This window comes from Buteo buteo, chromosome 5, assembly GCF_964188355.1.
Source record: "Buteo buteo chromosome 5, bButBut1.hap1.1, whole genome shotgun sequence".
NCBI lineage: Eukaryota > Metazoa > Chordata > Aves > Accipitriformes > Accipitridae > Buteo > Buteo buteo.
Window position 1 is genome coordinate 7,725,343 of NC_134175.1, and position 25,344 is coordinate 7,750,686.

The 25,344-nt window shown below is 46.7% G+C and overlaps 3 protein-coding genes across 4 annotated transcripts in view; 2 read left to right on the forward strand and 1 right to left on the reverse strand.

Moving 5' to 3' along the window:
- The window catches only part of CAPZB (capping actin protein of muscle Z-line subunit beta), a 61,929-nt gene extending 49,552 nt beyond the window's left edge, over positions 1 to 12,377 (forward strand). Inside the window, exons 7-10 of one of the 2 annotated variants that reach the window (XM_075027530.1) lie at positions 7,431 to 7,496; positions 8,731 to 8,807; positions 10,094 to 10,206; positions 12,128 to 12,377. In XM_075027530.1, coding sequence (XP_074883631.1) covers positions 7,431 to 7,496; positions 8,731 to 8,807; positions 10,094 to 10,196 — 246 coding nt within the window. In that variant the 3' untranslated portion in view covers positions 10,197 to 10,206; positions 12,128 to 12,377. The remainder of the gene's footprint in view (positions 1 to 7,430; positions 7,497 to 8,730; positions 8,808 to 10,093; positions 10,207 to 12,127) is intronic. The other variant, XM_075027531.1, reaches the window with a different exon arrangement.
- Positions 12,140 to 20,955, reverse strand: SLC66A1 (solute carrier family 66 member 1). The gene is made up of 8 exons (XM_075027529.1): positions 20,766 to 20,955; positions 20,260 to 20,497; positions 19,423 to 19,552; positions 19,134 to 19,221; positions 17,865 to 18,019; positions 17,538 to 17,630; positions 16,950 to 17,135; positions 12,140 to 16,617 (listed from the first exon to the last, which is right to left on the reverse strand). The coding sequence occupies exons 2-8, from the start codon at positions 20,427 to 20,429 to the stop codon at positions 16,519 to 16,521; spliced, it is 921 nt and encodes a 306-aa protein (XP_074883630.1). The 5' UTR covers positions 20,430 to 20,497; positions 20,766 to 20,955; the 3' UTR covers positions 12,140 to 16,518.
- A 235-nt stretch (positions 20,956 to 21,190) lies between these two features.
- Positions 21,191 to 25,311, forward strand: AKR7A2 (aldo-keto reductase family 7 member A2). Its single transcript, XM_075027528.1, has 7 exons — positions 21,191 to 21,490; positions 22,125 to 22,312; positions 22,818 to 22,922; positions 23,448 to 23,544; positions 23,643 to 23,742; positions 24,074 to 24,203; positions 24,779 to 25,311. Exons 1-7 carry the CDS (start codon positions 21,199 to 21,201, stop codon positions 24,938 to 24,940), a joined length of 1,074 nt encoding a protein of 357 aa, XP_074883629.1. The 5' UTR covers positions 21,191 to 21,198; the 3' UTR covers positions 24,941 to 25,311.
- The last annotated feature ends 33 nt before the right edge of the window (positions 25,312 to 25,344 follow it).

Consider the following 25,344-nt stretch of genomic DNA (forward strand, 5'->3'; position numbering starts at 1 on the left):
TCTCTTCTAAACATTTGGGGGGTTTGTGCCAGTGTTAATTACTTTGACTTCCTCTTGAGAGAGCCTTTTTTCGCAAGGAAGGTGCCAGACTGAGGACTGTTGGCTCTCTTAGCCTCTGACAGGCAGGATCTGCTGGACTTGACTTCACTGGGTGAAGATGCTTCTGCCCCAGCCACCTGCTAAAGATTGCCATCTCCCTACCTCATGCTGCTGCTGAATTGCGGTTGCTTAAGATCTGGACTGTGGAAATCAGTGACTCGAGCAGAGTAATAAACTCTGGAGGACAGGAGGCATATTGTATGGTCATGAGTGACTAGAGAGATTGGCAGTAGCTAAAACTCCTTTATGAGACTTCCCAGGGCAGACTGTTGCTTTCGATACAAAGGACAATGCAGAGTCTGTTAAACAGTTCATGTTTTTGTACAGGTTTGAGCCAGGTGAAGGAAAGAAGGATCTGCGATTGCAGAGAGGAATTGAAATTGTGTTAATATTGCAGTTGCAGAAGCTTGCCCTAGACCTAGGTGATTTTTCTTTCACATTGTTGATTTACAGAAGAGGCTGATGGAAAAGCATGGCGGGGGGGGGGAGGAAGGAAGGCATCTGGAGACAGTTTTGAGCGTTGCATACTCTTTTAAAATGTTTGCAGTAATTACACCCGAGTTATGGTGACCCGGACAAATATTTAATCACAGGCCTTCCTAATACTTTAAATCATAGCTGTGAAGTGGAGGCCAAGGGCTTGACTCTGGCCGTGGCCTTATGGTACGTGAGAGCTGTGCCAAGGAAAACAAGAGTCTGTTGAGAATGGGTGTCCTCAGTACACCTTGGCCTGAACTCCTAGGCCTTGTTTAGTTTGACTTTCACTCTCTAAGCTTTAGTGGGGAGATTCATGCTTCTGTCATCATTTTAACAGCAGATCATTTAATTCATATGTGATGCATTAAAGCAAGGGCCTGCTTCCAATGTAAGTAACCATAAAAAAGCCACTGGGGTAATGATGCGCTGCTGCTGCACAAACAATGGAAACTCGAGTTTTAGAATTTAGCTTTGGGCTGGAGACTTTCTGTTTGCAGATGCCATAGCAGGCTTAATGGGACAGGCTTCATCAGAATCCACGGCAGAAAATGAAAATCTTCATGCTGCCTTGAGGTATGCTATGTGAGGAGGAGCTGTTTGTCTTGAGCCATTTATTTAGCTGTAGCTGGACTAAACTCCTGAGTGCAAGGCTTTTACTTTGCTGTAAATCCAGTTTGCCACATCACCTAAGGACAGTAGGTTTTCTTTTTACTTTTTGGTAGGCTTTTCGTACAGTCTGCAGCAAACTAGGCACCGAAAGTAAGTTTTAGTTATCTCTTGAATGGTACGTTACAGTTTTACCTTGACGATACCAGTAAGCTGATGTCCTAACCATAATTTTGAAATAATTTTGTCCATGGTAAATTGTACATGGTTTTGGTCAACTCAACATTTAAGCTACTTGACCACCTTTGATCCTAAAATGTGAATAGCAGATGTCCTTGTGTTTCAGTGGAAGCTTTTGAAGTGTTCACAAGCTTTGTAATATCCTGGCTTATAAACTGATGGCAGAGAGAACGTTTCAATGCTTTGAAAGGGAAGTCTGTTGAGAGCCATTACTTTGAAACCAGTTTCGCCTCATAGCTGCAAATCAGTTATTTTTCGAGTGATGACTGGAATGATTAACTTGGTGGCCAGGAGCAGGCGCAAAGGAACAGCTAATGTAATGCCTCCTAATTCACCACCTCTGGCAGCAACGAAGAGCTGGGCATGTCTTGCATTGAAATACTATGGGGAGCATTTTCAACTTCATATGGAAACACTTGCTCAGTAATTCCCCTTTCTAATGTCTGCAGATTATGCTCGGTGCAAGTAACCAAGCAGTCCTATTTGTTCTGCTGTGAATGGACAACCTGGTAACGTGGTAGAGCTGAACTTGGATCTAGAAGTAAGAGTCTAGAAATAGCTGTCCTCTGCTGTCATTTCCTATTGGTGAAATATTGTTACCCTGCATCAGACACAAACATGGGGTTTTTTGTTGCCTTTGTCAAGACTATTTGGAAAAACTTGTCTTTGCGTTTCTTGAATATCCCCAGACTCTTGTTACTACAGGGCTTCCACTTAGGCTATTCCTAAACATTGCACTGAATTTCTAAGAATAATTTTTTTCCTCTCTCTCCCCAAGACACCGTGTTTTTGAGTATTCTTACACCTGGCTTGGGGCCATGTGATGTTACGTTCTGGGTATATACTACTTAAAGGTCATGTCCCTAGCCTATGTCTACTTTAGTGTCATACACTGAAAATGGACATATCTCTTCCAATTCATTGAACTACTACTTTTCATTGGTTTTCCCAATGCAGCTTTTCATGTGCTACAATAGGAGTTGTCTCTGTCTTTGTTTTATAAGGGGAAAGTAATTGTACAAGCATTGTATACTTGTAAGGGGACAGACTAAGGAAAGGGAGGGAGAGACATGGTAGATGGAGGACTCAGCCTGTTTTGGGAAGTTGAAAACCTCTTTTGTGTAGCTTTAATTTATGAGAACTTCAGGCTTCTGCTTTGTCAGTTAGAAGTTTCTTTTAAAGAGCTGGAGTTACAGACTAATTGAAATAAAACGTCCTGTGATGTGTTCTGAATGGAGTTTCGGATTTTGGTTTTGTTTACAACATAGGATTTCAGATTCTGTCCTGATCCAATAGAAATGTGTGTGTATATACACACACAGGTATACAACACAAAACCATAGGTATTGTGCTATGTATTTTTTTACATAATTTGTGTATATGCATAATGGATTTATATATGTGCATGTATGAACTTTTATCTTGAGAGGATGAGAAAAGTTCTTAGCCAGCTCCATGCATGTGGGATCCATAGATCATAATTTCGGTTTGAAAACTTAGGGAGAATTAAAGCTTAAGTGACATCTTCACGTTGGACACTTCATTAGATCATTGCTGAAGCAGTCCTTTTGTATGGAAGAACTCTTGCCTTTTTGCCTAGTGAAGGTTTTGTTCTAATCTTTAGCAATATGTGTTGTCATACATAAATACTGACACAGTGTATGTAGCCATCTCTGTTTTGACTCCAGAGGACATTATAGAAGAACTTTTTGGTAGAACTGGAAGGAGAAAGCTGAGGTTTTGTTTTTTTTTTCTTTTCCCTTGCTATTGTCCTCCCCCAAGAGGCATGCAATGTCAGATAGAGAACTTCTAATTTTACAGTTGCTTAAACAAAGGTGCTCTTCCAGACAAACTGTTCTGGAGACGAGCCTGGATGCAACTCAAGAGAGCTCAGCGTTGAAGCACCACGGGCCAGGATGGAGGAAGTAACTCCCGGCTCAGGTCTGACACTGGCAGGCTTCAGTCAATACAAGGACTGAGGCTGGAATTTGGATAGGGAAGGAGTGATCAGCGTGTTCTATGCCGTCTGCCTTGCCAAGGGGCCGCAGATTGAAGTGCTGTATGTCTGAGAGGAAAGGACAGGACATGCTACCTCCAATTTACAACAAAGGGAGCAATGCTTGCAGGGAAATGAAAAATGCCAGCAGCTTTTCAATTATCTTGCATGTTGTCCAATGACTGCAGGTAACTCCCACCCCCCTCCTGATTCAAGCCAGATGCCTGGCAGATGATTTTTCTCTCTGACAGATGTTAGGGTCCCGTCCTCTTTGTGTACATTGGAATTACTTGTGTCGTTTGCCACGGCACTCTATTGCTTTGGCTGAATTTTGAGGTTTCATTAGGCTGCGCTTTTATTTAAGGTAAGAGCAGCTGTATGATCCTGTTTCATTTTATGCAAAGTAGATGTAGCCTTCCCATTTTCTGGCAAATAGTCAAAACTGCACTTTGTTGGACAGATTTCTGGAGCCCCCTCCTTAAAAGCAAGACTAACAGGTGCCTTTCTGAGATCTCATTGCGCACAAAGAACCCGTGTGTGTTTCCTAAGCCAGGATGAACATTGTGAGGAAGTGCAAGTTTGCTGAGAAAGAAGTTGGCTCAAAACCTATAGTTTATTTACATACGGAGGTGTGGGAAGGGAGGGATATAAAGTTGTAGGGGAAGCGAAGCCTGGGATTTCAGATTCAACTCACATCTGTACTGCTTTATTTTCATACTTGAAATATTCTCTAGCGAAGGTGGAACATTTTGCAGAGCTGGATGAAGGCTGGTCTGTTGCAAACTAAGCATTCCCTGCATTCAGGAAGATGTGCCCTGTGATATATTACTGCTCAATAAAACACCAGCAGAGACATTCTGCCATTTATCATAATAGGTAAATCCTCCAAGGCTTGTGCTCTGCAATTAGGAGAGTCATATGTTTTCATCAAGTTGAGCTTTCATGTAAAGGCCTATCCCACCGACTTCCAGATGTTGTAACATTAAGCGGGGCGTTGGGGGGTGTTTTTCCACCAGAGGGATCTTCAAGTTGTAGCTGTCACGATCCTTAAGCTCCCCCTCAGCAGTTGTCCAGTTTCCTGGAGGCACTGTCTCTTTAATTGCTAACCGAGCAGTATTTTGGGGTGCAGAGGATAGCAGAGATGTACTGAACGGTAATTGTCTGGGAAATTATTTCTGCTTCGCATGAACCGATGGATTTTACAGTGGTTCAGTTATGTAATAGCTGGTTGAGAAAAAGAAGAGTTGAGCACGTATGGGCTAGTGGCATAGAGAGCTGATGCAGCATCCCAAGATTTGCTCGTGGTTTTGAATATACAGTTTGGTAAAGTATATGGGATATCTTTGGTTACACCAGTTAGAGTGAAAATACATGAAGGCCGTGACAGGATGAGGTAGGTTCTCAGCTGATTTCTACAAAGCTGCAAGCTCCATAGAGCTCACAACCCTCATTTATCTCGTTACAGTTTGAAATAAGTGCTGGAGAGAGAGGCCAAATTTTGTCTCAGTGATATCCAAATAATTCCACATATTTTCCACCTGGAGACTTCAGTCTGCCCACTGCCTGTGGCTTGGAAGCCTTTGGCTTGCATTGGTCTGTTTGTGTTTCATTAAAGAGATTTTCATGTCGCTCCGTGGCCAGAGCAGCTGTGGATGTTGTTGTCAGTTCTTCAGAGCAAAACAGTGGATGAGTTTCTTTCTTATCTTTCTAGTATTTTTAGACACTTTCATGATGAACCAAAGTATTTATCCAGCTTAAATTTCTCTCTTCATATTAACTCTTCCTCCAAATATTGTTTACAGAAAGCCCAAACAGCTGCTGTATTCCATGCAGGAAACATCCGAAGTGACCAGCCAGCCATTGAGAGCTTAATATACCCAGAAGAGTGAGTTTCCCTCTGAGTCAGACTTGCAGCAGATGGCTGGGGAAATGAGGCAAGGAAGCCAAGCAGTGCATCTCTTGAACGGGAGAGGAGCGACTGAGCCATGTAGATTGTACTTGGCTCTTTCTGGAGCGTTAGGTTTTTGGCTGAGCTCAACAGCAGATGGGGAGTGACAGTGGGAAGATGAGCTGCTTGTTAACATCAACTTACAGAATGGAATTTCCCCTCGAAGCAAATTAACCCCTTTATTTAAGCAGCTATAGGCTTTCTGCTTAGGTCCGTGCAGTAACAGCCACCGGAAGGAACCTTTAAAAATCCCAACAACTCTGCTGTTTGTATAACATGGCTGCTTATTGACTCTGAACTCCATTAAAACAGCCTCTTGTAACATCTGGGCTTCTATAGCATATAAAAATGTTTTCCTTCTGGCAGCAGTTTTTATGGAGATGTAATAATACACGTTTTGCAAAAAAATAATTCTGTTTTCAGATTCTGCTTCTTACCAATGAGGTCGGCCTGTCCAGGTGTGGAGGAGATGCGGCGGGGAGCCTGTGGAAGTAAATGACCCACTGCCAACTCCCTGGCTGCCCCAGATTTGGTCAATTTGCTGATAGTTCCCAAACTCACCGTAACATCTATATGTGTGTTTGCATAGTTCAGAGTTATATTCTCCCTCTACTGCAACTGGATCTGTTCTCCAGGCAGCATGTCTCCATTACATGTAAACAGTCTGACTGCAATCTAAAGGAAAAATTAAATGTCCTTGTTCTCTTTCTCCCCCTCTTCTAGGTTATCTTTTGCCTTCAGGGTTCCAACTAAATTACATGCTTCCCCAAGCCTGTTAGAGACTTGGCTTATTAGAAGAAACCTGTAGCTGGCCCAGATTTTTAAACTCTACCCTGAGGGAGGGATATGAACAGATGGATAAGAGAATTCAGTGGGATTAGTAAAACCCTTTGAAGACCGTTCTTCCCACTACATTTTTCTCCCAGTTTTGTTTTCATGCCATCTCAGCACATCTTGTATCAGTTGAGGTTCCTGGGACTGATGTTCATTGTTCAACAGCTTGTCTGTGTCTAGCCAGAATTTTCATCTCAAGAACTGGGGGAGACGGTCTTTTCCCTAGCACAGATCATGGATGGTCAGCCATGGCCTCTGGATGGACATTATATGGGGCAAAGTCAGATGAAATAAAGCAAGTATTGCATTCTGCAGTACTGGCTCCCACTTCTTTATCTTCGTGATGAAAAATCTCACCTAGTTCAGGTACCTGTCTCCTGTTCAGATTCTACACTAAGTGTGTGATATCATTATACACTTAAGTTGATCCAGCTCTGAATTTGTACTGCAAAAGGCAGTCTGCTTCTTTCCCCCCACACTTACTGCTTTGTACCTCCTTTCCCCTAATAGGTAAATGTTAGTTCAGCTTTTTGGTCTAAAAGAAAAAAAAAAAACAAAAGAAAAATAACTACAAATTGTCCAATTTCTCTTTCTGTATTATTGCAGTAGTTTAAATTGTCACCAGTCTTGCAGGTAGTTGCGATTTTTGTATTTTCTTCACCTTCCCTCTCTACTGGAAGGTAAATAATGCCTAAGGTGTCTTTTGCCAGGAGATCCTGAGAATGGAGAATGTGTCCCATGTGTGGTCGGAAGTAGTGTTTGAGATGAAGATTAAAAGAAACAGCTGTTTTTGCAGGGATAGTTCACAGCTGTTAAACCGACAGCACCATCCTTGTGTGCATCTCATCAACAACAACCTTGTTTTCATATCCATACGCTGTGCTACTGTGCTTCTGGTCGCGTTACATGTTTGCTATCGTAGATCTCCTGCAGCCCCTTAGTAGGTAGGGAATGACAATTTTGTAGTGCCTGTCTACACCAGGGATCTACAGCAGGGTTTTATTTTGATTCATGGTTTTTATTACACTACATTTCTGTTATCAACATGTGAGCCTTTCTCTAGTTCTGGGAATTTCTCAGTAGGTTACTGGTCTGTTTGCACATTGAAAGAATAGTTAGTTTAGGATTTTGAGACCCACTTCTTCCATCCCCTCTCTTGACAAGGAAAGGTGTCGTGCATCTACCATCAGAATTGCATGTTATCAATAGACCTGTGTCTTTCCTTTCTAGATGGAGAAAGATGAGACCGTGAGTGACTCCTCTCCACACATAGCCAATATTGGACGCTTGGTAGAGGTGAGTGCTGTGAAGCCACCGCAGCCTTAGCCTGCTGCAGGCTCCCTTACCCATATTTGGTCCTGTGTCCAAGAAGGTTGTTGCTTTTGTCTTTATGAACAAGTTATTTATTCATATTGTATCAAGTCTAATCATGAGTGCTGCTCAGCGTTTGATGGCTCAGTACTCCTAGTATGACTTCCAACTGTTTGTAGATACAAAGATGCCACTCTGCACTTTGTCTCCTGCTCATTACAGCAATAACCTTCCTGTAAAATAAGTGTTCCTTTCCTGAGAACTAGTTAACAATTTCCTACCCCCATGTTTGCTTCTACAGTCACTTTTGGGTGGAATTATTTAAAGTCAGGTTGTGTTATACAGAACTGTCCCTTTAACTGAAAGTTCAGTGTGTATCAAGTCCTTATTAAATCTACTGGAATTGGTTTTATGGCAGCTGTCAGTCATGTATGCTCAGCATGATGAGTGAAGGATGTGATTGCATTAGCTGCTCAGAAGGACTTTGGTGCAACACTAGTTTGGTGTCTCATTGCACTGTCCTGTAGGAAGGTGTTCTTGATGTCCTTGATCTTCGTAGCCACTTTGGCAAGCAAGGAGGAAATTCTCAACTCAAATAGACTATAATGCATTTTTTAAAGGAACTGGGAAATAAAAGTAGGGCAGGTACTACTTTTTTGATCCCTTTTTCTAAGTTTTTGGCTCTAGTGAAAGCGACCTAATGAAAAAATGCTGCTTATTTACAAGACCTTTCTCAAAGCTGTTTACCATGCAGTTTTAATGAACGAGTCACCAGCTCAAAAATGCAAAGTAACCCGTAAGCACAAAATTATTGACCTGTTGGTTATGCTAAATGGCTGACTTGCCACTTATAGTCCATTCAGTGCCAGGAAATTACAGAGTAAGGTTGGGGTGAAATGCATTTTCCTTTTCTGCAACTGAACGCAGAAAAATTGATAGCTGGACAGAAACTGCCCTCTTGTGGTCCAGAAAGACATCTCATAGCCTAGGGGGGGAGGACAGGAGTAGAGCTAAGCCTTTATTTCTTTGGTATGAGCAGAGAGATAGGGTCACACTGCCTTCTGTGAGAATTTAAATATTAGGAATACACGGGGTTGAACCATGCTGTGGCAAGTGGTGTACATCAAAATGAACACATACGATGCACGGAAGAGTGTAAGTGCACCGTTCCTGAAACGGTGATGTGACTAAAGGTCTGGTTTCTTTCTTTTTTTTGTAGGACATGGAAAACAAAATCAGAAGTACACTGAATGAGATTTATTTTGGAAAAACAAAGGACATCGTTAATGGGCTGAGGTAAGGGGCTCTCCAGCTGACTATTGGACCCCCTTCGCTTCCCTGCATTCCCCTGCAGTGCCTGTGGTACTGTCTCCAGCCGAGCATTGATCTGCTTTTGTTTGCTGGAACTCCCCTTTCCTACACAAAGTCTTTTCATGTCCCTAATTGTTCACCTCACTGTGCTTTGGAAACATTATTTGTTGTGTGGAATTTAGGGAAAAATTCTACCTTGTAACTACAGAAACTTGAAGCAATGTTTTAATCCCTTGTTCCCTCACCAGGAAGAAAATAGCCCAATTAGCAGCACTTGTATTTCAGAATTATTTTTAATTAGGAGTTTTATTCTTCACAGTCCTGAAAGCTGTACTTAAATTCTGACTGCTCTTTCTACTATTCTTAAAAACAGTCACTTGGTCCCAGAATTAAGTCATGACATTAATGGTTTGCGGTATATAGACTTTGTTTTAAATTCTGTCTATCTCTCAGCACCGCTGGTCAAAGTATAGTGTACTGTAACAGATTAAGTGAATAAACCCCCTGTGCCTTTCTGCAGGGAAACTGTACTGTACTTTTCAACCCCTGCTCACTTCTGGTTAGGAATTTTACATAGAAATCCCAAGCGGGTAGTTCTCATGCTCGTAGAGGAAAGTACAGAACTGTGATGCCAAATCATTTCGTTTTCAACTGCAGATAGACCTCCTAGCACAGTGTGATAATGTAGAATAAAAAAATGGCACAAATAAGTATACTGCTGTTCTCTCATGTACTGAAATGTGAAAGAAGATAGAATAATGGTGCTAATTAAATATTTGTGCTGCCTTCTTAACAGCATGGGCAGAGGGAGTCAATAGTATCTGAGAAAGCAGCTGTTCTGTGTGGTGGTTCCCCCCCCCCCCAACCCCAGCTTTCATAACAGGCCTCTATTTTCATTTGTGGTGTGCAGGGGTTTAGCCAGGAAGCTTTTATTAACATTAAAAGGAAATATGTAATACAGTCTTTTTCCTTGTGAACATTGCCTTAAGCTTTTGTAATTGAATCTATTTCCTATGTCTCCCCATTGCTCAGTTTGAGTCATGGTACTTTGTGCATCGGTGAGATGATCTGCTCAGAACTGGTAACATACAGAGCATCTGGCTTTGGCTTTTCCTCTAGCCTTTCTTCTGTTTCTTCTAACCTATGTATTTACACTTATTCTTCCTGAGTGTGCTCCTGGTGGTTTCCAGAATACCAGCTCTGTGTTACTGAGTTCTTCTGACTGTTCTTTTCCCTGTTTACTTCCCTCGTTTCTAAACTGCTCTCTGTAGATCTATTGATGCTATCCCCGACAACCAAAAGTATAAGCAGTTGCAGAGGGAGCTTTCTCAAGTGTTGACCCAGCGCCAGATCTACATCCAGCCTGATAACTAAACCAATCCAGGTACCCCCTGCCTGTGAGGTGTGACAACCAGCACTAAACCAGGACTCACCCAGCCAAGACCTCTGCATGATAACTGAGACCAGAACTAACCCCTAACTCCCGCAGACTGATAAACGACATTTGATCCGTGTTTCACCCAAGGGTTATTTCTTAATACGGCCAACTAAATGCTGTGATTTTTATTTTCAACATTACTCTACACCTTCTCCCCATTTGAAATATCACGCTCTGAAATGTGGCAGGATTTACCACTTTGCACTCTAGCTTGGGAGCAAGAAAGGAGCGCGTGGTCACGTACCCAAAGTGGTGTTAGCTTGGACTGATTCGATCCAGAAGCCCCAGGGACTCTGTCCCTTGTGCACCATCAGTTTTTTACAGCTGTGGTACACCACTTCAGTGAAGAAACTCCCTGTAATCTTAGCATCCTCCCTGCAGAAAGGAATGAAATCTTGGAAGTCTTGCAGTTTTGGAAAAAAAAAGAAAAAAAAAAAAAAAAAAAAAGACTGGTACTTCCTGTGACTTCTGAGTAAATGTGAGCTCACCTCACGTGCACATCCCCCATTTGCCTGGTGTATCTTGAATTTCCTTGGAGCTTGAAATCCAGTCCTGCTCAAGCTCCACTGAAACATTTCTAGCCTCCACTTGCTTGTGCTCCGCACAGCCTTTAAAGGGACTTGTTCATATGCTCTCATTTGCTCTGGAGCTCTGAATGTCTAGGACGCACGGCAGTGACTAACCCTGAGCCAGTTTAACCTTCCACTCCAATTCATAATGAGTTACAGATGTTGTCTTTAACACGTTAAGCTGACGAAGGGGAAAATGCACTATTTGTTGATAATGGCCAAGAACCACTTCTTTAGCCTGTGACAAATGCAAATATAAAATGTATATATTTTTATTAAAGCAGCGGAAGTCTCCAGAGACAAGAGAATGGAAATACTGTTATAAAAATGTTAGGAAAATAACTGACACAAAGAGCGGCCTTGTTTACAGGAGACAGCATCCAGGCAAAATAAGGTAGCTTTGAGTACTGAAAAGGGTGTGAAATATGGTTTATGTGGGGAGAAATCCTACCAAACTGGATCCTAACCACTTCTCTGTGGTAGCGACTCCTGAAGATTATTAGTATTAGTACTCTACCAATGGTCACATTTAAGAGGGCTTTTTTAAAAGTGGAAATTTCTTATTGTACCATTGAAAATGGAGGTTCCTCCACAATGATCTTACAGGGCGGTGAGCCAAGATGACTCCTAAAAAATGTAGCTTTTCTTCTATAACCAAACTTTTAGCATAAAGGGAACCCCTGCAATAATCTTGCTGACAGTATCTCTGTTCTTCGGCTGCTTTGATTCACTAACTGCTCTAGGTAAGGTACAAACTGGAAAACCAAATTGAAGAACAGAAACTCTGGCTGCCTTTCCCACTGGTGAATACACTGGAGGGAAGTCTTGATGCGGCTGCTCGACCCTGGGTGAACAGTCTGCAGAAAGGTTCAGGAGCTCCCCCAGCCTGGCCCTTTTCATGTTTGTGGGTGGAGGCTGGATTTTCTCTGCCTTCCCGCCACGGTCATTGGGAGAGCGAGAGCGCTAACACCCTTCGCTGGTGGTACACTGGGGTTTTTCCAATCTGTAACGTAAAAAATTGGGAATCACCCTCCAGCAACTGGAGGCCGAGTGGAACTTCTGGGGAAGCGTGTCTCTTGGTGCCATCCTTGCTAGAGTGAATTTCGCTTTGATATACTCACTGAAGTGTTCACTTTGCCTTCTGCTTTCTGTATTAAAACAGGCAAGCTGAGTTTTGTTCCCTCTAAGCCTGGTTTGAGGTGCTTCTCCTTCCTATTGACTCACATGCCAGGAGAACTGTTAAAAACGCCTTCTCTCAAATGCATCGCCTTTGACTTGCATTTCCTTTTTCCCCGCAGGTCTGTGCAGACTTTTGCAGACAAATCAAAACAAGAAGCTCTTAAAAACGACCTGGTGGAGGCTTTGAAGAGAAAGCAGCAAAGTTAAAATACTCTTCATGCTAACAAGACATGCCATGCACTCATTAGATTCCTTTCTTAGAAAACTCATCCCCCCCTTGCCCTTTTCTGTTACGTCACGTCACAATTTGCATTCAGTACTATCCATGCAACGCCATCTTCTCTCCATGAATAAAGCTGTACAAACTTTTTCAGTCTCTGAGGCCTACTTTGCACCACATTTTACTATTGAGACCTTAGGCTACGTTTCTGTAGAAGTCCATGTATTTCCCCCCCTTCCACCCTTCCCCATTTATATGCATAAACACCGATCATTGTTTGTCTTTTCCTTCCCACCCCCTCCTGCCTTTTGTTACATTGGTGTAAAAAATGTAAAACAAAAATTTATTAAATACTGTGGTGTGTGAAAGAGGAAGAACTGGAAAAAAAAAATAATCTATTCCACGTATGTTTGGGGGCTGGGCACAGGGGATGGCTGGTGGGTGGGAGGGAAGAGAGGGTGTTCCTTGGTGTTGTACTATACTGACTAAACCAGATTTGCAAGGAGACGTTGATTAGGAGACCTGCTGAAAGTTCTGCTCTTCTATAGCCTGGTTCCAAGGCGCTTTTCTGTCAATTTTTATGGAATGCAAAAGGGGTTTTTGTTTTGATTTTGTTTTTTGTAAAGCTTAAATTGAATCTACATCTGATACTTGAGCCTCCATACTAAAAAAAAAAGAAAAAAAAAGAGAAAAAAAAAAGACTAAAACAAAAAAATAAAATAAAAAAAAAATCCCAGGAAGCAGTGTGTGCGGTTGGTGTCCTCCTTATTTCTCTTTCCTTCCTTGCAGTGTTACTTGGGGTTTGTGTTGGAAACGTTTTCCTTTTGTAGCAACTGGAAGCAGTCGCTCTGCCTGTTGGTAGATAGATGTGCCTGAAAACAAAGGCAAACACCGAGCATATCTGTAATTCAACCACCTGCTGGATTATATGGCCATGGAAAGCAAGAAAGCTTTTTTTTTTTCCCCTCACAACTAGATTAGCTGAAAGTTGTTTGTTTTGAAGAGGGTGTGATGTACGGCTGCTCTTCACACGTGGAGCGTTACATAGCTGCTTACTCGTCAGCCTGTTGTACTTCCAGGATGCTGGCGCTGGGATGCTGGCATCCCGCTGCTGGGATTGATGCTTCAGGCAGCCAGCGAACATGGAACAGATGTATCGAGAGAAGAAGGATTAGTCCAGCTTTACTGGGTGTGTTAAAAACAGTGGGGGGAGGAACCCGTGGGTCGAAACCCTCAGGTGGGCACAGGAGAGGCGTTTTGGTTCACTCGGCAGTTTGAGGTGGATGGTTCCAGGCATTGGTGCTCACCCAAAAGCTCCTTCTTTGCTTGGTCCCCATGTGATTTGTGAACCTCATCCAGACTTTTTTCCCCTCTTTAAATGTGTGGTGGTCAGAGGGACCTTGCTCAGCTTCAGGTCCACTGCCTACTTCAATGTGCTTTGGTTAGAACAAACTCTTAATCCTGGCAAAATTGAGAAAGCAAATACCTGCCGGGCTCTTCCTGCACGTGGCCGTTGGAATCAGCCTTTGGGAGAACCTGTGTAAACTGAGACTGTTGGCATTAATATTGATTAACGTGCTCTTAATTTTGCTTTTCTAATGTGACCTATTTCACATCCAGACATCTGCAGGTGATTACGATCCCGTGCCGCAGTATTTACCCGGGGGCCTCTGGTCTGTATAATGCAGCTCATATGGGACGCAGGCTGGGGAAAGGTGCGCACGTGCTTGCCTCGAAGCTGGGATCCCCAAGGGGAACAGGTTGAGGTTCTGTTGTTGTCGTCTCTTGGTCCTGTCTGAGGCAGAACCTTTTTTGAAGTTGGAGATGAGTTTCCGTGAACTCTCAAAGCTCAGAAAGGAGTGTGTTAGCCCAGGAGGGGGGAGTCTCGCCGTTCCTCTCGCCTGTTTCCAATTGTTGCGTGCTAAAGCTTTCAGGGGGTTTGTTTTCCTTCTCCAAAGCCACATCTCATCTCAGATAAATTTAATGTACAGGCTTGGGGTATACAGGGACACCCTAACTGCTTGTGTGCAGGGATATACCCTTTCCGCAGAGCAGTCGTACAGGTACAAGCTGCAGGATTGATGCAGCTGCAGCAGCAGTTTATTCCTCTTTCTCTTCTCAAAGCAGTGGAACCTGATGGTTTGCGTACTAACCTCCAGCTTTGGCTGGGCTGCTACAGCCCCCGGCCTGCCACCGGGTTACGTTCTCACTCCAGGACAAGTTGTTTCTGGTCTGTGCCTTTTCTGGTTTAACACTTGCCTCTGCAAAATCTTAAATTGCAGGTTCTTTGGGGGACAGGGCTGCATTACAGTCTCGGAGGGATGATAACCTCAGCGAGAGCCTTTTTGCGACATGAATTTCCATCCACCACCACCTAGATGGTTGCTGGCACATAAACATAGATTTTTTTTTTTTTTTTTAACCTCCTTATATTAGAGGTGGGTTTTTTTGATTTTAAGAAAATCTCTTGGTTAGCTGGTACATGGCAATTATCTGGTGTTATGAAGCTTTTTTTCCATAAGGTAGATGTGCCAAATTCCATCCTACCCCCCTGCCGTAGGTCAGCTTAGTAAATCCCGCTCTTGGTAAACCAACTGTGCCTTCCCCAGCACTTCAGGGCTGAGCTAGCAAATGTCAGAAAACACTCCTTTAATAAAACCAAGCCCCAGGGTCTTTATCTGTAATAAATAGGTATTGAGGTCTAACGAAGCTGTGCTTTCTACCTTGCTAGGAATCTGCTTGTGGTTTGTATTAGTACTGGATATGAAATGTTTTTCTGCAACTCCTAGGGAAAAAAGCAGAGGAAATGCTGCTGGCTCGAGGCCAGGGAAGAGGCGAGCAGCCCCATCGACCATGAGAATTGTGAATTAATGGAGTGAAAAAGCCAGCAGCTTTGTTGAAGGGAGGGTCAAAGAGCCTGAAAAAATAATTTTCCTTTCTGAAAACATGACTCAGCTCCCAATACTGGCAAGGACAAATGTCATGGGACTGACTAATTGTAAATTAGTGATAATACAGCTAAACCCAAAAGGGGCACGAAGCAGGGAGCTGCATGGGTGGGCAGCAGGGAAGTGTTGGGTATCGGGAAAGCAGCTGGAGAGGGAGAAAACGGGAGCAAAAAGAAAAGCTAAGAGTGACTGCAAGAAAAGGAAAGTTCCTTGTTTTTAAAAGGACAAGTGCTAACTTTTCTTGAAGGGCCTGCAAGCTTTGGTTGATACTCTTCTTGCTTGCCCAGTGAGATTGAGCTGCTCCTCCCCAGCAGAAATAGCTCGGCACACAGGAGGGAGCCCGCAGTGCTGGCCTGAAGCAGCCATCTCCTGGCTATGCCACCGCTCTCCCCTGCCCACCCAAAAGCATCTCTCCTGCTGGGGACATGGCTTTTTCCAAACCGCCACGGCTTCCAGTCCTGCTGCGGTCAAGGAGCCACCGTGCTGGTGTGCAGGGCCTCGGGAGGGGGATAAATTCATCAATGGGAGAGACTAGGACCAAAAACCAGGCTGAGCAGGGAGGCAGCACCTTCTGCCTGGGTAACTGCCTCTGCAGCTAACCAGAAAGTGATAAAGCAACTTCCCCAAGAAATCCTTGTGATTTAAACGTGGGTGAGGCGAGAAGCGAGAAGTCAGAGAAATGGGGACTATGACATGCATTAAGAAAGAGGCAGGAGCTGCCAGATGAACCGGCAAAATAAAACCAAAGGAGGTACGTGGGGCAGGGACTTTTTTTATAGACATATGAGCCGTGCTAATTAAAATAGGTATGTGTGGACTGAAACACTTTGGTTATGCTGCTCCTTCCTTCTGAGCTGGTTCCAGTCACTGCTATATCTTCCAGAAAGAGCTCACTGGTGGAGACATGAGGCCCACAGAGATAAGGAGTGCTCGTGTTCATGGCAGGTCAGTCATCTCTGTCCCCTCCCCGCAATCCCTTAGGCTCTTCTAACATTTGCCAATACTGGGGAAGCTCCAGATCACCCTGGAGAGACAGCAGGTAAAGCACAAGTGACCGAGCTCAGCGGTTGGGTGTGAGAGCAGCAAAGAGCAACCTTTTGAGGTATCAAATAACTCCCTGTTTATCCCGATAGCACCATTGGTATCAAGGAGCCACGAGGTCTCTCAGCAGCACCCTCTGCCACCTGGCTGGGCTTAGCGTCTTAGCAGCACAACATGTCACCCACTGGCTCAGGTCCTCTTCTCCCAAGAGCCACCAGGATGGAGGGGCCCGTTTGCCCGGCATTAAGGCCAGCTTTCTCATCTGCATCATCCTATTCTCACTCCAGGGCCGGTCCCTTTGTCAGCTCTCCAGGCTGTCACCCCGCTCGCTGAGAAGAGCATCCCTCTCTCCACAGGCAGCGGGTGTTCCTCTCCGATAAGCAAGGAACTGGAAGGAGATCTGAGAAAAGGTTAAGGCTCTTCACGCAAGCAAGGGGGGATCTACATGACGCGTTGGGTCTCACCACCTGAAAAAAGGCTGTTTGTGCCAGGAGAGGTGGAAACAGGACAAAGAGCTTAATGCAAACAAGGGTCTGAAGCATTCTGCTGTTGCAACACCATAAGTTACTCACCGGCACGCAGGTAAGCAAACACAGCTCAAAAGCAACCGCTGAGCAACATCAACCCACCCGCTCCTGCCTAACCCTGCCTGCCCCAAGGCAGGATCACTCCCTGCAAAGCCTTGCCATCGGGATGCGATACTGGAGGGAAGCGTTGGCGGGGAAAGGATACGACCACGTCGAGGGAAAGGACGCCCAGGCTGCCCACCAGCCAGGGGAGGTGGCGCAGGACGTAGTCGCCTTTGCCTTGCCCCGGCTCGGGGTTCTTCAGGAGGACGCTGAGGCCGTAGAGCAAGTTCCCCAGCATCACCAGGGCAAAGAGGGAGTAGGAGATGCCAGTGGTGGATTTCCTCTTGTACTGGAAGGAGGAGGGCCAAGAGGGGAGCTTGCGTGCAGCTCTCCAAAATCTCACTAGAAAGTAGTATTAGTCACCCTCCCCCCCAAAAAAAGAAGAAAAAAAGGTGGTGACTCAATGCCAAGAGCCTTTTAGTTCCACTTCTGCTTGTAAATAAGGACAAAATGAAAGCCCCACCCTCAAAATAATAGTGTGTTAAAGGGAGGGGAGAAAAATGAATCAGGTTTTGGAGCAGAAATACAGAAAAATAGTCCCTTATGAAATGATCAGAGATGAGGACCTGGGACCTCTAAGCAAAGAGGATAAAGATGATCCCACCAGCCCTCTTCAATTTGAAATCTCAGGACCCCAGGGGGTCCCCAGGACCAGGCTGCCGTCCTGCCCCGCTCACCGTGCGGCACTTACGTTAGTGTAGATCTGGGGGACTCGGGAGCACAGGTACAGCACGGAGGAGATGGAGCCGATGGTGAAGCCAATGATCTCACTCCTGGTGAAAGGCTGGAAGGCAAGGGGGCCGCAAGCAGCCCCTGTGTGTTCAGAGACACGCTTCCCACGCACGCCACAGCTGCGTGCGAGGCGACAGCAGGGCCAAGACCCAGCCTTTGATCTCCCCATCTATCCCTCACCCCGCTGAGCATTCAGCAGGGTCACACTCGTTCAGCAGGGCATGCCCACCCCACCGGACGCTTTATCCTCTCTCCCCCCTTCACACAGATTTAGGAACCTGCTCACCTTCGACCCAAGCTCATCCACGTGAGCGGACAGCAGGGACCTCCCTTTAAACGTCGCCAGGTCCTGCGCCACGACAGCACCTCTGCCCAGGAAGGAGACGGTCGACACCATCCCCAGGGAAAGGAAGACAAAGGCTGCGTTGATTGGAGTAGCGACTGCAGGGAATCAAGCAGAAACTAGTAAGGGAGGGCTCCTCCATCAGCCCCCAGTGCAGCCCAGTAGCCCTGGTGGGTGCCAGGGCCCCCTCTGCGTAAAGAAACCTTCAAGCTCTCTCTTATCTCTGGCACCAAGTAATTTGGGTAATAGCTGCTGCGGTCGTTTTATCTCGCAGCAATATGGGCAATTTCTAAGTTATCAGGGAGGAAACTGCTCTTATCTCAGCAGATCGAGAGCAGTTGAGTTTCTTTGGGTTTAGGGCTCTTAAAAATCATCCCTTCCATCTAGAAGCTTTTCACTGTCTTAACTCACAACAGTGCATGTTCAAATCCCTGCCAGACCAAGCACTGCTTTGACAGCAAGACTTGTATCATATTCTGTAAACAAGCTCTCCACCATTAACAAAACTATACAGTTGATGGGCCAAGTATCAATTGGTTTAATAAGTTCAAATAGCTTTAGTAAGTTAAACAGTTACCAATCCCAAGGGATGCCTGTTTGTAGTTCACAGAAAGCTGCAGTGCTAAAAAGTGGATTTTTTTTCTTGTTGTTTAAGCCTTGCAAGAACTGCAGAGCCCCGTTCAGATGCCCTTTTTACTCCAGTCAAACAGGGAGGAAGTCCTCCATCATGTTACGGCTGCCATTATTTGCAAGAGGAGTATCGACCCCGAAAGAGCTCAAAAACTTCACCCCTTCCTTTAAAGTGCTGGCTTGAGTCAAGACTTCTGGCTGCGGTTTCCAGCTCCAAGATGGAGTCACCATGTCACTGCAGTAAGTCATTTCTTTCTATACTTAATGCAACTCACAGGGGGTTTGTTTTCAACCCGGACACTGCACATGGCTGTTTGCAGGGGTTTGCAGAAGCCCCAGGCACCACCAGTAGCTATTTGCTAGCTTTGGCTTTCATAGGTCCTCAGGTTATCCAAGAAAAAAACCCAGCAAGCAGTAAGAGGCATCTAATAGCTGCATCAATGGATCTGCAAAGCATCTCTGCCCCAATGCATCTCCCGCAGGGATTCCTCCCTCTCCTGGTTCCACAGCCGAGGACAAGCCAGCCCGGAAGATGTGCCAAGGGGACCACGCAGCCCCACCACCCTCGTAACCCCAACTCACATCCTCCACCCCGGTTCTTCACTTTGTAGTAGCAGTAGAGAGACAGCATCACCAGGTCTGCGAGCACGTAGTAAACAGCTGTGTAAACCTGCAGGGAGAAGGATGAGTTGGTCCCACCTGCAGAAAGGCTTCCAGCTGGGATGGATGGAATGAGCCAGCATCCTTGGGAGAGAAGGGAGCATCCCCAGGGCTGTTTGGGTCTCTGGCTCCCGGTGCTGGATTAAGCAGCACCCATCCCATCCCTCCTCCCTGGAGTTAGGGGAGCTTGAGAACCAACCCCCGTCGGTACCTGCAGGGGCAACTGATCGGCCAGGAAGGAACCGATGAGGTTTAGGAGGTCTCCGCCCAGCCATCCCAGCAGGAAATATATGGATAGAGCCCGGTCCATGATGCCTGTTTTGCAGGCTTGGTAAAACTGCCTGCAGAGAGAGAGTTGGGCAGAGACACAAACCATAACCCCTGGCTGGTTCAGCGCTACCTGGGGACCATCCCCAGGATTCCCTGTTGCTCCCACCTGGATCATTTTGCAATTGCCACCCACCCAAAGCACTCGGCGGAGGAGGAAAAGCAGAGATTTCCTCTAGCAAAGCCACATACTCCCCTGAAAATAGGCCCCCATGAGAAGTCCTGTGACCCATTGGGTGCTTGCAGCAACCCGCTGGGCTCAAGCCCTTGTGATCTGTCCTTCGTGTGGGGGCAGAAAGCAGTGAGGAGAAGCACCAGTTGCAGGAACTGCCTCTCCGGTTACGAAATAATCTGATGATACACCGAGACCGAGTGCGACCCCCCACGGCCCCTTCTGCCACGGTTGTCCCAGCACTTCCAAGAAGCCCAGGGCTCCTGGAAACATTTCTTCCGCACTCATGACCTGCAACGACTGCATTGCAGTTGGCTTACATGGGTTATTACAGCTGCCAAGCATGACAACAACAATATAATAACAACCAAGGCTTTGGGGCTGTACCGCCTGCTCCCTCTCTTCCTGTTAAACCCAAATTTTCCAAGCCCAGATTGCTTTTGCCAGGTAGATTTAATAATTCAGGCAGCTTGCACTTGAAATGTGATCTTTAGAGAGGAGTGTTGTACCAAGGGAAGGGCTCGGCTGGGTTTTGGGAGCGATACTTACGGAAAAGAGGCAGCCGCGAAGCAGAAGATGGAAACCAGACCCAGGACGACGCTGGCGATGTCCTGGCCGTCCTGGGCGCATTCGTTGAACACGTCCATCACCCAGCGGGAGCCGTTGGGACAGTCAGAAAAATTCCTGGGTGGGAGACCCCTCCAGCGCCGTGCATCCATGGTGTCCAGTGCTCAGCTCAGCTGAGGGATGTTTATCAGCGTCTGGCAGCAAAACTCTTCGGATAACGCTTAGGAAAATGCAATAACATGGGAAAAAATTTAATAATACTAAGGGGAAAAATATATCTATATTAGCAACAGGCTCACGGCTCCTCCGGCTGCGGCTTGAAGCTGGCTTGTGTTGCAAAATACTCATTACTGGCGAATACACCTTTACTGGCCTTAATTTTGCGTCCGGTGGGATGACCCGACCGGGAAGGCCATCAGCCCGGCAGGATTTGGCCTCAAATTAAAAATAAAACCCAACCGGCGCATCCTCACAGAACAGGGACTTACCTCGCTCGCCCACAGCTGATTGGAAATTGGCTTTATTTTTCTTTGGAAACTCGCTGCTTTTTCAGAAACGTGAGGTTTTTTTGTTGTTGTTTTGGTTTTTTTTTTTTGGCGACTCCACTGCTTCTTCAGAAACTTGCTGGGTTTCCTCTGCAAACCTGCTGCTTTTTCAGAAACTTGCTGCTTTTCTTCCAAATCAGCCGCTTTTTCGGGAAGTTGCTGGGATTTTTCACAAATCTGCTGCTTTGGGGGAAATTCCGGTTTGTTTTTTTTTTTTGCAAGCCTGCTGCTTTTTTAGAAGCTCGCCGTTTTTCTGAAAGCCGTCTTTTCCAGAAACTTGCTGTTTTTTTCTTCAAACCGGGCTGGTTTTTTGGGGGGGAGCCGGCCGGGTAATGGCAGGGGCTCGGGGACGCGAACCGGCGCCGCTCCTCTGCGCATGCGCGCCGGGACCTTGCCCCCGGCGGGCGGGGCGGGTGCTTTCCCCGCGGTCCGCGCCGGCCGCGCCTGCGCAGTGGCGGCGGCGGCGATGATGGCGGCGGGCGGCGCGCGCCCCGGTGTGGTGCTGGGCGCCATGGAGGTGGGACGGCGCGCCGGGCCCGAGGCCAGCGCCGCGCTGCTCCGCGCCTTCCTGCGGCGCGGATACCGCCTCGTCGACACCGCTTACATGTACGCGGGTGGCGAGTCCGAGCGCATCCTGGGCACGCTGCTGGCTGGCGGCACGGAACCCGGTACGGCCGGGGCCGGTCGCAGTGGGGTTGGGGTTGGGGGTTTGGGGGGCGGCCTCAGAGAAAAGGGGTCAGCCCTGAGGAGAAGGGTCTTCCCTGGTAGGCTGACACCGTCCCTGAGGAGAAGGGGCTTCTCCCGGGCCCGTTCCCTGAGGAGAAGGGGCTTCTCTGCCAGGCTGACACTGTCCCTGAGGCGAAGGGACTTCCTCGAGGCCCGTTCCCTGAGGAGAAGGGTCTTCCCTGCCAGGCTGACACTGTCCCTGAGCAGGGACTTCCCCGAGGCCCATTCCCTGAAGAGAAGGTCTTCCCTGCCAGGCTGACACCGTCCCTGAGAAGGGAGTTTGCTGGGTCCCATTCCCTGAGGAGAGGGGTCTTCCCTGCCAGGCTGACACTATCCCTGAGGAGAAGGGACTCCCCTGCTAGTGCTGACCCCCAGGCCTTGAGGAGAGGGGCCTCCCTATCTAGGGCAGACCTGCAGCCCCAAAGGAGAAGAGCCTCCCTTGCTAGGCTGACATGGTCCCCAAGGAGGGAGGCCTTCCCTGAAACCCCTTGAGCAATGCTTTCATTATGTCCCTTATTCCCATTCCCCTCCTGAAGGTGGAAACGTCCCTGCTCATTCTTTCTTTCTCTCTGCCAGTGCAAGTTGCCACCAAGGCCAATCCCTGGGATGGGAAGACACTGAAGCCCGAGAGTGTGAGATCACAGCTGGACACGTCCCTAGAGAGGCTGAAGAGGGCGAGTGTGGAGCTCTTCTACCTTCATGCTCCTGACCACGGGACTCCGGTGGAGGAGACGCTGCGTGCCTGCAATGAGCTGCACAAAGAAGTAAAGTGGGAAGTCCAAGCCTGGACCATCTCTTGAGTCCCTCCCATCACCTTTTTAAACCAGGGCTGCTTGTTGTGCCCTTCTGCAGTGCCGGGTTTGTGCAACACTAGGAAGTGGGAACACAGATGACCAGGGCAAAGCCAAACAACTGACGCTCCATTGCATGCATGTTCACGTGGTGCCCTTTGTTCTCAAAAGCTCTTAGAAACGTTAGAACATCTGAACTTTGCTTTCAGCCATGTTAACTGAGTAGGTTAAGATTAGCTCTGGTAATGGGTGAAGAATTCCTGAATTGCATTAATCTAATAGCGCCATTTAAATTAGAAGGTGTGACTTCAAAATGAACAGAATATGGGAAATTTTTTTGTCAGGTCTTATAATTCATAGTCTATCTAGAAAAGGTGGACAGGGATGAGCAGAAACTCTGGACTGAAATTCGGTGACTGTCCTTTTCACCGTATGCATCTTGCAGTCTGGAACTGAATACCCTTTTATTCCTCTGCAGGGAAAGTTTAAAGAACTCGGTCTATCAAACTACGCAGCGTGGGAGGTCGCAGAAATCTGCACCATCTGCAAATACAACAACTGGGTGATGCCAACTGTGTACCAGGTGAGGGATGGGGGCTTGCCGTGGTCCGGCAGATCTTTTGTGGAGGCTGAGATGAATCAAACCAAAAGTATACGAGGGTTCAGATCAGAACAGCATACAGATGGTTCTCTGTCCTTACAGCAATGGTCAGTCACCGTGGGAAAGGGTCTGGGAGCCCCAAATCTCAGACCAGCCCCCAGTGTGCCAGATATAAACACAGAAAAGGAAGCTGCTGCAGTTATCTGGCAGGTCTTTTCAGGACATGCATGATTAGAAAGGTCAGTAGGTCACTTCTTGGAAAAAGCTGAGTACACACTTGTTGCTTGAGTCAGTGAGTCCCTTGAAGCGGAACTTAAAAAGTTTTTGCTTTATTTGCAATGCTTTAGGAAGTCTGTTCCTAAGCAGATAATAACCTTGTGTGACCCGAAGCTGCTCTTCTGGATAAGAGTATTGTCAGGGAAGGGTGGAGAAGAGGCCGCTCAGGTGCTTGTGCTCGCTGTCACGAGCTAGCGTATGAAGCTCTTTGTCTCCCTCATCTTTGTGCAGGGTATGTACAATGCCACCACTCGCCAAGTGGAAGCTGAGCTGTTCCCTTGCCTGAGATACTATGGACTGCGGTTCTACGCCTACAATCCGCTTGCAGGTATGGGGAGGAAAAGGGTGAAATTGAGACAAAAACATGTGAAATGGGGGCTGTAGAAGAGCCAGTCCATCCCTAAACGTGCTGCTGACCCTTTGCAGGAGGGTTGTTGACCGGCAAGTACAAGTATGAGGACAAAGACACACGCCAGCCCACTGGAAGATTTTTTGGGAATGACTGGGCTCAAGCCTACAGGGACAGGTATGTTTTGAGCTGACAAATGAGCAGGGAGATGTGGCAGGAATGGCTACGTAAAAAACCCCACACTAATCATCAGCCGAGAGGAAGCAGAACTGAAGCTCGTGCAGTGATTATGTCTGCACACGTGACGGGCTGCGCCTTGTGACTGAGCGTGGCAGTGTGGTTTTTAGGCTCAGCTTCCTCCCAACTCACAGCTGGGGATTGCAGAGGTCCTCAGAGGCTACGAAGAGCTGTATGAGGCTTTCTGAAAGCCTTTCATACTTGATTAGAATATAGATGTACAATTCACTGGGGGCCCCAAGGGCAATGACAGTGATTTCTCTTCTGGCAGGTACTGGAAAAAACACAATTTTGAAGGAATTGCCCTAGTAGAAAGAGCTCTGAAAGATGCTTACGGCTCCAGTGCACCGAGCCTGACCTCCGCTGCTTTGCGTTGGTTGTACAATCACTCGAAACTGCAGGTAAGAGCTTGACACGACTGTAGCTGGCAGCCCGCACAGCACCAGCAGAACTGGGCAGCTTTTGCAGCACACAAACAGGGAGGGGTCTGCGTACAAACAGTTCTCTTTTAATCTGCATATCCCGTGGGCCTGCAGCGTTCCAAAGTGAATATTGCTGTATGGACTCAGCCTGCCAGGCTGTAGGAGCGAGTCAACTCTGCATTTCCCCACGGTATCCTGTGTTCATAGGATTGGAAAAAGTGGAAGATTTTAAGTGCCAATTACTGGGGTCTTGGCTTCCCACGCAGACAACTTTCCTGCAAGGAGATGACTTCAGTCATTGGGCTAGGAAATGAATGGTTGTATCCCCCATCTCCCCAAAACATTCCCGTAGCCTCTTGTAAAGTAGGATTTGGCAGCTTTCGAGGAGTTGGCATGACCTGGGAGATGTTCTGGCCTTGTGAACAGAACTTTGTGGCGGCAGGAGTTACTGGATGTTCTTTACTGAAAAGAAATGTTTAAAGTTTGGCCCGCGGTGGCTTGGGAGGTGAACTAGGTTTCTTCTGGGATCAGCAACTCCTCTTACTGCTTTCCAGGGTTCTCTTGGAGATGCAGTGATCATTGGGATGTCCAACTTGGAGCAGCTAGAGCAGAACCTTGACTACAGTGAAGAGGGTCCCCTGCTCCCACCGGTCGTGGAGGCGTTTGATGAAGCCTGGAACCTGACTGCGCACGACTGCCCCAACTATTTCCGCTAGACTAGGGTAGGGAGAAGAAAGCGGGTTTTGTGGGGGTGGATAATTGAGCACAAGTCTCTCAAAGCATGGGGGAGGTACTTACCCACCCTCCCCCTTTGATCAACGTGCAAAGGGGCTGAGATTTATTTTTTTTTTCCCCTGTATTAACAAAGCTTTGTAGGATCCACTACCACTGTCAGCGCTTGTTGTGTTGGGCCATGCCTTATTCTTTCTCCCCTCATGGGCCTTCAGCTCTGCGCAGCACCCACTGTGATTTAGAGATGCAGTTGATTGGGGAAAATGGACACATAATTGGGTGAAGGCCCTGGTTCTGCTTTAATACGGTATCTTTGATAATTAGGTACAAGAATAAAACCTCTTTCTAACACAGACCCTACTCTTACCTGTACCTATAACCCAGCTGG

Bases quoted from the DNA above. Each gene is read 5' to 3' on its own strand.
- SLC66A1 (XM_075027529.1), bottom strand. From the start codon at position 20,429: ATGGATGCACGGCGCTGGAGGGGTCTCCCACCCAGGAATTTTTCTGAC. The intron at 19,222-19,422 runs GTACCGACGGGG...TTCTCCCTGCAG, and splicing joins CCGATCAGTTGCCCCTGCAG to GTTTACACAGCTGTTTACTA. The intron at 17,136-17,537 runs GTAAGTGCCGCA...TCCTCCTTCCAG, and splicing joins TCCCCCAGATCTACACTAAC to TACAAGAGGAAATCCACCAC.
- AKR7A2 (XM_075027528.1), top strand. From the start codon at position 21,199: ATGCGCGCCGGGACCTTGCCCCCGGCGGGCGGGGCGGGTGCTTTCCCC. The intron at 21,491-22,124 runs GTACGGCCGGGG...TCTCTCTGCCAG, and splicing joins GGCTGGCGGCACGGAACCCG to TGCAAGTTGCCACCAAGGCC. The intron at 24,204-24,778 runs GTAAGAGCTTGA...ACTGCTTTCCAG, and splicing joins ACAATCACTCGAAACTGCAG to GGTTCTCTTGGAGATGCAGT.